Raw genomic sequence first — 13,408 nt, forward strand, 5'->3', positions numbered from 1 at the left:
GTTTGTGAATGGTTATGTGTTATTTTGTTGTTTGGAAAAATTATGAATTATTGAAAATAAATACTGTATATACTTGTTTGAAATTATTGCCGAGTGGGTTAAAATTTTTTTTTTGTTTATCATGATGAGATATTATTGTTCGGATATATTCCTGTTTGGATATTTGAATGATGCATGACTTGTCAGGGTATTTTAATGTATGGTGTTAATGGAAATTTCTGTTCGGTTAATTATTACCATGTGGTAAGCCTTCATTGGACCCAATAAGTGGCGTGTCGCTTGGTCCAACTCACCTTTGGCCGGGTGATTTGGCGTCCGAGCATGGCGAAAGGAGGATATAAGGTGCAGTCATGCAATTAAATACTTGTTCGGTTTGTTTGAAAATATTGTTCGGTTAAATGTTTTGTGTGCCCACTTAGCAATCGCATGATTAGTTACATCCGCATGCATCATTACATATTAATTTTTGGTTACTGGGACTTTTAAGTCTCATTTCCCGTGGTTAATATTTTTACAGGAGCGAATCCGGCCGAGAAAGCACCAGAGGTGTAATTATAGTATATGAGACACCATCTTTTACGTTGCCTCTTATTTTGGATTATACAATGTATCTTGTGCCAACTTAGGACATATCTTGTCTATGGAGCATGTAAACTCTAATCCTTTTTATTAAATGCATTTATATGTCCAAGAGGATTATGTCTGTCCCTTTTGATTCATGACCTAATTTAAATAACATGCTATGAGGATCATGACTGTCCCTCATGGTTCTAATTTCTTTTTGAGATATTTTAAGACCTGTGGTATATTGTCTTGGATGTATCATAGTAAGAAAATTTTCTACCATGATAATGGTTTTAATAATTTGTGAAAAATCGGTTTGTAAATTTGAGGGTGTTACAATTTTCATGCTTCCGTATTTACTTTTAATTGATTTTTAATCATGGTTTGAGCTCAAACAATATTTTAAAAAGGGTTTTCTTCAAAGAATTTTATTTAATTGTTTTAGTTTTCTTTAAAGGATTTTTAACCATGGATCCCAGTGTTTTAAATTAATCATCTTTAACCCTTGAGTTGTGGTAACTTCTTTAAAGGATTTTATTTAATCCTAATTATCATAATGATGTGTGAGTGTTGTCTTGGTAATGTCAAGGCGGACATTACATTCTTCATCCCATTACTAAAGTGAGAAGTTAGATCTCGTATCATCTCCGTCTCATTTCTAAAGTCTGATTTGGTTCTCCTTTAATCTATCTTCATCTCTCCACCTAAGGTCGAATACTTGAGTCATCTTTTGAAGTTTGAATCCACACTCTCCAAGTTCAACTAGTCATCATCTTTAAGTCAGTGAGTCCGCGCTCTCCAGGTCTAACTTGCCTAAATTTGTCTAAAATTGTTACTTAAATTCTAAATTGCATGTTTATTCTTTCATTTTTATGATTGTCTAAAATTGTTACTTATCATATCCTAAATTCATTTTTGTCACTTAAATCCTAAATTTCCTTTTATAAAGTCCCTGCTTCCATTTTTATGGTTGATTATTTTTATCTAGTGATTTTAACTTTTGTTTGTTTTAATTTAAAGTTTTGATTTAAGATCATCAATGCCGGTGGCCTTGAAAATAATGACACTCCCACACTTACGCCCACTCCCACACCAACTCCTATACTCGTGTCACATACCCTCTCCACTCATAATGTTAATGCTACTGGAGGGACTGGTATTGGAATGAGAATGTCATTTAATTGTTGATGCTTATTGAAGCAGATAGGAAAGTAATAGTTGCACATTAATGGCTGATAGTTGGACTGATGTTAGGCAACGTATATTGATAAACTTTTTAGTTCATTATACGAAAGGTATAGTGTTTATGAAGTCTGTTGATGCTTTAGATCTAGTCAAAGATGCCAAGATATTATTTCAACTATTTGGTGAAATGATAGAGTGGATTGGTCCTAAAAATGTTATTTATGTGGTGATTGATAATGCAGCTAACTATATAGCATGTGGTCGACTAATTCATGAGAAATATAAGCATATTTATTGGTCACCATGTGCCGCACATTGCTTGATTCTTATCTTGAAGGACATTGTAAGTTTGCCTTATGTGTTAGACCTTGCATCCAAGGCATCAAAGATTACCATTTTTATGTATAATCATACTGTCCTTTTGTCATGGCTTAGAAAAAGACAAGGTTGGAGGGAGATCCTGTGTCCAGGAGCAATTAGATTTGCTACCACCTTCATTACTTTACAAGGCATCCATAAGTACAAGAATGACTTGCAAGCTTGGTGGTTGATAGACATTTTGTTGATCACAAGTTGTCAAAGACAATAGCAGGATAGAATTTTGCTAACATTGTCTTGGATAATAGATTTTGGAATGAGTGTTATGACATTGTGGCTCTTGTTGGTCCTCTCATTTGGTTGCTAAGAATTGTTTATGGAGATAAGAAGCCTTCTCTTGGCTATGTCTATGAAGGCATGATAAGGGCAAAACATGGAATCAAGAGTTTTTGTAATAACAATCCTCACAAGTATAAGCCTTACATAGACATCCTTAAGGCTCGATAGGATAAGCACTTGAAGACTAGTCTTTATGTAGCAACATATTTTTTGAATCTAGCATTCATGTATGACCCTTCTTTTCATCTCAAAAGAAAGCTTACAGATGCTGTACTTGATTTGCTTGAGGTGTATGGCTCTGATGATTATGTCCAATTGTGGGACCAAGTAAGTTTGTACAAAAATCGTGATGGTTCTTTTGCTCGAGATCACTTAGGTCAAGCAACAAAAAAATTATCACCTTGTAAGTTGCATACTTTTATTACTTTTAATTATTAATTATAATTTGAAATGATAAGTAAAAAAGCTACATTTTTATTGCAAATGAATGGTGGTCATTTGTTGGGGTGATGCTCTACAGTTGCAACAAGTTGCAATCCGTGTGCTTAGCCAAACTTCATCATCTTCAGGACGTGAGCGTAATTGGAGCTTGTTCGAACATATTCACACAAAAAGAAGAAACGGATTAGATTATCAATGTCTAAATAATCTAGTTTTCACTAATTACAACTTGCGGTTGTAACATAGGTAGTTATCTAAATGATCTAGTTTTAATTTATGTTTAGTTGAAAACTAAATAATATCTAACTTCTTTCTTGTTTTCTTAATAGATCACAGTTGAAGAAGAAAACTTATGCTCTTACTGATTATGCATCTATTGACAGGTTTGACTTTTGAATAGCTAAAGAACAACCTACTCTCGAGTTTAATGAGGCAGATTGTGATGTTCTACTATGTGGAGAGAATCCACAACCTCTTACTACTATTAGGGATGATAAAGGTTATTTTATATATTATTATCCTATAATTATTTTTGAGAGAAATGATAGTTAAGAACTTAAGATTGATTTCTCTTATTTATAATATGTGATGAACGTATGAATGCTAAATCTTCTCCACCTTTGTTTGATGATGTTGGATTTGAAGCTCAATCTACATCTGTTAGACTTAGAGCTCAATCTACACCTATTGGAATTAGAGGTCCATCTACATTAACTAGAGTTGGAGTTCAATCTACTCCTGAAGTTGCTATCTCAGATTTTCTTCCTACTATAGTTGCTAATGACTTAGCAACTAAAGAACTTACTAAAGAACTTGACTTGAATGAGTTTTATGGTGATGACTAATTTTCTTGGTTTGATGGGTTTCACTTAAGACTTGAGAAGAATGTAATAATTATGGATTAGACTTGTGTGCAAGGATGTTGAATGATTTTCCCTTTGATGTTGGATTGTTATATTTATGGATTTGGCTATTATATTGTGGATTAAACTTATGTGCAAGGTTGTTGTATGATTTTCCCTTTGATATTGGATGGTTATATTATGGATTTGGCTATTATATTATGAATTTGATATTAATATTTGTGATCTTTTAATTTTAAATGATGTTTTTATGCTTATATAGGTATTTAATTAATAGTTTTTAAATGTATATAATTCAAAATATATTATGTTTCAACTACAGTTCGATCTCAATCCGACCATTAAACCGTGAACCGCTACCTCGATCGATTCAATGACCAGTCTGGTTTTAAAACCTTGATTTTATGTTATGGGTTTGTAGTGTGGTGAAAGAGAATGAGATATTTTTAAGGGGGTCTTTTAGTCTTTTGCTATTTTAAAAAAATTATTTATTAAAATTATATATGGATTTCATCTTTATATTAAATATATTTTTATAATTCAATTCAATTCTAATTTTGTTTTTAATTTCATTTTTAATTTTAATTTTAATTTTATTAAAAACTTTTTCAGAATAGCAAACGTCGCCTAAAGGAATCAAACTATCAAACTATTAATAATATCTTACCAATGCTAACGTCCTTGACCTGACAACAAACCTTTACTAATCATTATATAACGGTATGAAATCAGGAAGGCGATTTCGGTTATAATTGATAATTGAAGCTGTGGATATGCATCCAAGAGACTGGTCTTATGACAGTGATTTTGCATCGTTCATTATTACTTTAAGCGTCTTGGAGGTTACCTTTATTATTATTATTATTATTATTAGAGTGGTTACAAACTTTTTAATAAAACAGTTACATGCTTTTTGTACCAAAAAAAAAAACAAGTTAATTGTGCAAACTAAGAGCCTATTTGTTTTTTGTTTTTAAAAACTGTTTTTTATTTTTAAAAATTTGTTTGAATGAGTATTTTTCATTTAGTTATTTCCAAAATTATTTTCATTTTTTATTTTTAAAAATAAAAAATAAAAACAATTTTAAATTATAATAAAAATAACTTTAAGTTGATTTTATTTTATTTTTTTTAAATACACTTCATTTGATTATTAGAAATTATAGTTATCTTGATCTTTTTTTTATTAATAACCACCATTAAATGCATATAACTATCACTATCACTCTATCAATTTATTTTTTAATTCTAAAACTATTTTTTAATTAATGTAACCAACTGAATTTTTATTTTATTTCTTAAAAAATAACTTTAAAAATTATATTATGAAACAGTTTTTTAGAACAAAATATAAGAAAGGAAACCAAACGGGCTCTTCTCCCATTTTCAACCAGTACGTCACGGTTGTACTTCTCCCATTTTATGTCTAGTCCTAAAAATTAATCCAACAAGGTTTAGTGGGTGGGCTTTTGATCGATAGTGTCTCAACCTAACTAAATTTGCATTACTTCAAGCTGTTGGATTAGAACACTGAGTGATGTATTTAAAAGAAAAATAAAAATAAAAAATATAGTTTTAAATTCATGTACTTTACTCATATTTTATTTTTAGTTCCTACATTTTTTATATATTTTAAGTCCCTTTATTTTATTTTTTATAATTTTAAATTCTTCTAAAGTCTCTATACTTTATTGATGGAGAGACCTAAAATAATAAAAAATAAAATTTAAAACTTTAAAATATAAAAAAATAAAATAACTGAAAGCAAAATACAAGCACATGACAGGAACTAAATGTTATATTTTTCAGGGGAAAAAAAACATAGTTAGATGATGTAATGGACAGGGGTCTTTCCTTTCTCAACAAAAAAAAAAAATTACAACACAATTACTTTCCTTTCATTTTGCTAAACCAATAGAGACCTCTCCCATTTTTAAAACCTACATTTTATTTTAATATTTTACGTTGTTACGAATATTTCTTCAAAGATTTTAAAATAATTAATTTTTTATTTATAATCATGTTAAAAATTTTAATATTATTAATTTATCCTTCTAATCTAATTGTCCCCCCTCTCTCAGAATTTTAAAAACTAATCAAATATATCAATATTTAAATAAATAATTTAAATTTTTTGTGTTAAAATTTATGAAATTTGACCAAAAATAGTATAAATTAAATCGAGTAATTTATTATATTTTAATTTTATTTCATAAATTTTTTACTTCACTTTTGAATATTATTTTAACCAATTTATGTATTTATTTTTAAAAAATTTTAAATAAATACATTTACAAAATTAAAATTTTAAAATAAAAATATATACATTATATTTTTGGATAATTTAATGATTTTTAGATTATATTTATATTTAAAGAGAGATATTTGAATTTAATATATATGACATAATGGTCAGCTAACAGTTAGATAGAAAAATAAAATCTTAAAACTAAAAAGAATGTTTGTAGTTTGGTAAAGGAAATGTTCTTATAGGTTTTAAAAATATAAGAGGTATCAATAATTAAGGTAAAATAAAGAGAAGATTAGGGTATTTCACTCCAAAAAAAATAGTAAAACTTGAGCAAATTTCTACAAAATACTCCAATTGCGCCAAAGAATTCTCAAAGTATGCATTGGTAATACACTGGATATAAAAAGAACCTTGCCTTCATGACCTTTTCACAATGATTTTGTTGTGGTACACTATGCATATCATTTGTTTCCTTATAAGAATTAGTAATTTATACTGTTATCTTATTGAGCTGTGTTTGAAATAAAATTTCATATTTTATTCAAATTATGAGACATTATATCACTTGTTTTCCTATATGATCTAGTGATTTTGTGGAGTTTCATTTTTTGAATTTTGTTTGTAACTTGTTTATACTACTTGCTTAATTAATGCAATCCAAGTGGGAAATTGTTGGAATATTTATTTATTTATGGATTAACATTAATTAATAAGCCTAAACAGATTGGTCTTTATGATTTTGTGTGAATCGTAATAGGTGGACTACACAAGTGAGCTTAATGAGTAAAGGCCCAACCTACAATTCAGTAGCTGTCAGTTATTCTCTATCTCTTAACTAACTAAGTCAAAGATAATAAAATTAATTATTTAATAAAGTAGTTATTAATTTGATCCTTATAAGTCGATCAGTAGATAACCGCAAACACATGATATATTTTCTTCTGCTCAATTATCTCTGAACTCTCTGAACACTCTGGGGACCTGTGAATTGTGTATCTATCTACACTCGAGGTATTCGACCTTTCTCAAGTGATCCATAGATTCTTTAGGTACACACATATTACTTTATTCTATTATACTCAATTATATATGAATTTAGATATTAGATCTAACAACATCTTATTATATGTAACTTTTTGTTTATATATTACAAATCTGAGACAAATTAAAGTGCAAGATTATATTTTAAATGGATAACTCATACAAGTAGAGAGTTTTAGGAACGTTTGATTGTGTTTCCACTTTTTGTTTTTTAATATTATTTTACAACGTCGTTTTAAGAATTGTTTTTAAAATAAAACAAAAAAATATGTTTGACAGTGTTTATTTAAAAATAATTTTAGAATTAAAAGATGTTGATAATGCACCAATTGTTAATAGTAGTAACATATAATGGTGGTCGGTCATAGTTGACATTAGTTTTTAATAATTAAAAGAAATGTATTTTTTAAAAAATAAAAACATTTTTAAGGTTTTTTCATTTAAAAAACAAAAAAATTGTTAACAGTTTTAAAAATATTTAAATTTAAGAGAAATTCTAACCCAGACAAGATATATCATGTTATCTATAATCTATCCATTAAAATCATGCTATATTGCACAAGTTTAATCAAATAAAACATCATGTCATCTATAATCTATCAATGACATGATCAATTTAAATTTATAGCCATCTAATATGAGATAAATGTTTTTATTGAATAGATGATGGATAACATGGTACATCGAGTCCATGCAAGAATTTTTCTAATTTTAAATCACTTACCCAAATCAAGTTTTATATTTTTTAATTTTAAAAGATAAAAAACAGTTTTTGAAAATAGGGCTTTATTTATCCAAATATATTAGCCTCCTACAATCAGAGTTCAATGCAATACAAAATTGACAAAACCATTATGAGCCGATTCAGTTAGCAAATTCGCACATTCATTTACGTCCATATCAATGTCAATTGTGGTTTGCATTTTGTCTCCAGCTATAAACAACTCACTAGGAAAACGAAGATTAAGTAATTTACTCCATTTTTGGCGAAAAAAAAAGTAATTTACTCCATTCATATGGAATTTCTTTTTTTTGCTAAGAAAGAAGGCAGAACCTGAAATATTAATTAACTAAGAGGGGGATTACCAAATGGGTATGGCATATATAGTAGTGGTTTGGACCCCTTAAATATCACTCTAAAGTCTAATTGCCAGCGGTGTGTGTCAAAGCATTACTTGGTGATTTCATGATTGTCAATTATAGGGATGCCTTGAGGAACAAAAAATAAAAAATAAAAAAGGGAGAATGAAATCCCATTAAGTCCATTCATATCTAATTTTAGTGCAATCTTGCATTGCATGAATTGGGGTTTATCTTTACGATAGCTCAAAGGGCTAATATCATTTATTGTTAATATCCTCATGCATGAACATGTTTTTAGAGCCCATTGTTTACTAGTAGGAATTTTTTTTTATGGAGCAAGGGGTAAGACATATCAAAATTTTTTTGAAAAGAGCAACGAGTATCTTTTCCTTTTAAAATGAGTAATGTTACCTTAAAAGTATGAAAAAGAGAGTAGTCTCACCCTACACTGTTAGAGAAGCATACGAACTTCTGCCACATGTCACAAGACCCATTTTAAGTGACACTTAAGCCCTATCTAATGGGTAACAGTGAGGACCCCAACACACCCATTTCTCGTGAAGATCAATCTCTAGTTTTCGGCCATCCTCAACCCTTGGTATTCTTGGTTTGTTCCCAGATCAGGCAATTGGCAACGAACTCAACAATGCATAAACATGGGTTAGTTTTATCCCATTGATTTATCATTTTTCTTTGTTACTCAACTCTCGACCATAACGTGCTATTGGCAGCAAACTCAACAATCCATAGACATGCTAAAAACTCATTGTTCAGGTTGTTTGCACTTGTTATACAAATAAAGGTTGGTTGCTTCTTTAGCATTGCTGTTTGATTCTCTTGCGCTGCTCGCTTGGGACTAGATTTGATTTACTCTTCCTTACACTTTGCTTTGAATTTTTTTCTTGAGATATGAAAATAATTGAATCTAAGGCTTTATTTTTGCTTTGATTTTTCTCTTTGGTGTTGAAATTTTTGCTCTAATTTTCACTTCTCCACTTCTTGTTTTCTCCTTCTTAAATGATAACAGCTCTGGTATAGAAAATTTTCTTTTATTCAACTAAAGCACCAAATATCTTCTTAACTTGATTAAAACTTTGGTTTGATTAAAGCTCTAAAATTTCAAATGTTCAACAGGAGTTTGTTGTAATACTATAAAATTTACCCCAATTGTTTTTTACATATTATATAATTTTACAACCAACTTTATCCATTAAATATATACTGTGGTAGAACAGAGTCTATTTTGATAAGAGTAAATCTTACTTTTTAAAATACTATCATGGTAGAAAAGTTTTTAGATAGTATTTTGAAAATCTACCATGATAGAAAAGGGGCTAATATAATAACTAAGGATTTTTAAAATTGGACTCCCATGGTAGAAATGAGTCTATTATGGTAACGTTTGTCGTCAAGCATTACTGTAAGCATAGGGGTCGTCACAAGTAGAAAAAGTTTTTTAAAATTATTGTTTTCATGAGGATTTAGGCAAAAGAGAGTTAAAAATTCACTATTAGGCTTTGAATTAGGTTAAGCAAAATCAAGTATTGTGTTATGTGTGAGAAGGTGAAAATCAAATTAAAAACATATTTTCAAACAAATTTAGTTGATACTACAAATTCAAGAGATAAGATCCTAGGATTATCTTTTCTATTTGTACTTCATAAGACTTTAATTATTTCCTTTTAAAATGATTTATAATGAAGATAAGTGCTAGTTTAAGATTTTAATTTATTTAAAAAAGCTTTCTCAAGTTTAAATCAAATATATTTGCCAATACTAGAATTTCACAATCTCTTGGAAATGACTAGTGAAAATAAGTTTTAAGCAACAACTTTAATGTGAATGTAAAAAGTTTATAAAATATCTCTATTTTATTAACAAACCATTCATTTATCCTTGTAAACTTTAAGTCCAACATTATGTTATCCAAGTTCTACACTTAAATTAGCTTTCTCAAGTACAATTCAAGTAAATAAAACAATCTAAATGGTGATCAAGCACTTAGAAGCATTAAGTATGGAATAAAATAAATACATATATATTGTTAACTATCAAAAGAGAGGAATAATCAAGTTTTAATTCATACAGAGGTTTGAAATAATCTTAGAACAAGAAAACTGGCTACTGCTGTTTAAAAAAGAGCAACATAATATGATTTGTTCAACACCCATATCAGAAACACAAAGATAAAAGGGAAGGAAAGTTAAAAAATTAAAGAAAATCCACTTAAATCTCTTCAAATTTTTAATCCTTAGCCAAATCTCCCTTAAGAACCTTAAACCCTGGGAGAGCAAGCTTCAAAGAACCTTTGAAATTCATGTGTGTCTAACTAGAGGCATGGTTATGGGCTTATGTAACCCTAATTTGCATTTTATAACTCAAAACACATAATAAAATTTAAGCCATGTGCCATGATGTGTTGTCATTGTGTCATGGCACAAGTGCAAAATTGTGATAGTGTGCTATAGCGTAGTGTCTATAAGCCACGGTGCCTATGCATTTCCTAGAAGCCCATCTATTTTCCACATGTTGCGATGTAATGTGCCTACATTGCGGTATACGGCACAAAACCCTCATTATTCATTTATGGTTCAATTTTTATTGCTCTTATGTTTCCAAATGCATCATCTAACTCTTTATTTTATAATTATTCATTAATAGTCACCTAAAATAATAGATACAACTATACAATATTTTAAAGTTTAAATCAAGGCAAGATTTTTACAAAAATTGGCAATAAATTTTATTATCAAGATAAACTTCAACTACAGCCCATTTCCTTAAATTTAAAGCCAAAATATTTACAATTGAACCAATTAGTAATGAAAGTACAGGAAAATGTGCTGAACGGGCTTCAATGTCATTAGGTTAAAAGGTAATAAAAAGTACATCTTATTTTTCAAATTTTTAGATAATAAATTATTTTTCATAAAAGCGTATTATGGTAGAAAGAGTTTTTCTTGCGAACAAAATATCTTTCAAATTGGACTCCCATGGTAGAAAGAGATTTGCCAAGGAAGAAAAGATAAAAAAAAAGCAACCATGGTAATTAAGGAAGTACAATAACTCAAACAAATAGCTATCAATGAAAAATTAAGTTAAATAAAGTATATCTTATGAGATCCCATAAAAAATAAGTATTTAAATTCAATAAAAAGATAAAAAAGGTAATTAAAAGTAAAGTATGGTTTTCAAGGGCTAAATTATCCAAAAATAAGTTTATCAAGAGTAAAAGGGTTTAAAGGGATCATTTCAAAAGTTAAAAACTTAATAAGGGCAATTTTGAAAAGCTTGCATCATATGCTGTGATATTTGTGTCTGTGACATGTGCTATGACATACGTAACATATGCCGCGTCAATGATGTTGTTTCAGCAAAATGATAGCATGAACAATGACAACAAATTTCAAATGGATATAACTTCTATCACATGCATCCAATTCAAATGATTCAAGTGTTTGTATGAAACTTATTAAAAGGTCTAGCTAATGGCTTTAGTTTGACAAACAAATTACTCTATATGAGAATTTTATTTACCAAAACTCATTAAGGGCTAAAACCCAATATTTCCTAAACAATAATACTCTTAACACCAAACCCAAACCCAAAGCCAATTTATAAGACATTCAACCACTTCATACATATCCCAAATAACAAATATACAACCACAAATTTACACATGTAGTTAAAAATCTCATAGTTAGGTTATAACCACCCAACAAGTTAACATAAATTGTCAAAAGTAAAACATTACCTCAAAACATATTGTAAATTATTTAATTATCACAAAACATGGTCATGAATGTCACAAAACCACTTCATCGCAATCAAATAGGAGTCTGATCAAAAGTAGGGGAGTTACATGCTTAATTACGATAAATATGCCTTAAGAATTGGCAATTACATGCAACTCAACAAAATAAAAGTGTCTATACACACAAATTACCCTCCCGATGCTTTTCCAGATGAACTTTTTCATGTAAAAATGTTAACCATGAAGAATGAGACAAAACAGTTTTAATAATCAAAATTAATATGTAATGATACATGCAATGCAACTAACTGTGCCATTAATAATTGGGATGTACAAGATGTTTTCCAAACAAAAATTATCCAAGCAATTAAAATTTTGTAGGACAACACCTTATATTCCTTCATACATCATACCTGAAATCAAATCACCCAATTAAAGGTGAGTTGATCCAAGTTAATAGCTATTTATTGGATTTAATGAGCACTTACCATGTGATAGGTACAATCTTCGAACAAAATTCCCAACATTACATATTTCAAAGCAACTTAACATGTCACATATATTTCCAAACAAATCTGGACAAAAATACAATCGAACAAATTCATGCTTGCGAGCAACAATTATGCCAAACATGGTGTTCATTTATATATTCATGGAAATTCATTTATTTTCAAACAATGATATATTCTTTTGAAACATAACATGATTCACCAAACACAATAAAACCACACGTAATCAATCACAAGCATACAAAATCACATAGTAATAATGGTTATCTTTACTTCTTATTATAATTGCTCCCTGAATAAGTAGATTATCACCTCCAACGGTGTCTATAAACAATGTAACACTAATTATTATTAATAAAATGCTAATCATAATTAATCAAAGTATCTACATACTAATCTTACCCTATTCCTAGGGTTAGGTTAACTAATCTCGCAACTTTAATACACTTCCATACACTTTAATCATCAACTTTAGTCATAGTAATCCTCATTACATCTCTTGAATATAAATTTAAGCCCTAGACACTCAAATCATCACTAATCATCCCTTAACAACCTAGGGTTTTCAGATTTAATCACCCTATTATCACAAACAACATCAAAACTACTTAAACAACACCCATAACCTCAAAACACCTATTAAATGCAAACCCAAGGGTCTGGCATCCTTAAAAATGAAACCCTAGCTACACCTATCACAATATCTAGCTCAAAAGGCAAGTTAGATGACAAGAAAGTGATTAAATAATTTTCCTTAGCTAGTTGGGATCCCAAATCCATGCATAATCAAAGCCTTAGTCTAAACCCTAGCAGAGGCAAGTATTTTGGCACCCTACAATTCAATTTCCTTCCCTCTCTAATTTTTCGAGCAAAAAAAATATTGAAAATAAGGCATATGTCACGGTAAATGGTACAATATCAAAAAATCTCACTTAGACCTAATAATTTAGCCCAAACCAGTCTAATACCTATTTTGAACCCAAATAACCTTAATACATGATTTTAGGCCCAATCTAAACCATATTTAAGTGCCTAAATAATTAATTAACATCCATCAATC

At 29.2% G+C, this 13,408-nt stretch overlaps 1 protein-coding gene across 1 annotated transcript; it reads left to right on the plus strand.

Annotated features, from left to right (window-relative positions):
• The first annotated feature begins 1,792 nt into the window (after nt 1–1,792).
• LOC129299644 (uncharacterized) lies at nt 1,793–2,574 on the plus strand. Its single transcript, XM_054938109.1, has 2 exons — nt 1,793–2,268; nt 2,376–2,574. The coding sequence occupies exons 1-2, from the start codon at nt 1,793–1,795 to the stop codon at nt 2,572–2,574; spliced, it is 675 nt and encodes a 224-aa protein (XP_054794084.1).
• The last annotated feature ends 10,834 nt before the right edge of the window (nt 2,575–13,408 follow it).

Source organism: Prosopis cineraria, unplaced genomic scaffold, assembly GCF_029017545.1.
Source record: "Prosopis cineraria cultivar Desert tree isolate PC_DT_omini unplaced genomic scaffold, ASM2901754v1 PC1241, whole genome shotgun sequence".
Classification (NCBI taxonomy): domain Eukaryota; kingdom Viridiplantae; phylum Streptophyta; class Magnoliopsida; order Fabales; family Fabaceae; genus Prosopis; species Prosopis cineraria.

What these genes read in the sequence shown, in the direction of transcription:
- LOC129299644 (XM_054938109.1), top strand. Translation starts at nt 1,793, where the DNA reads ATGGCTGATAGTTGGACTGATGTTAGGCAACGTATATTGATAAACTTT. An exon ending in ACTTTACAAGGCATCCATAA is followed by an intron (nt 2,269 to 2,375) that starts GTACAAGAATGA and finishes CTTGGATAATAG; the next exon opens with ATTTTGGAATGAGTGTTATG.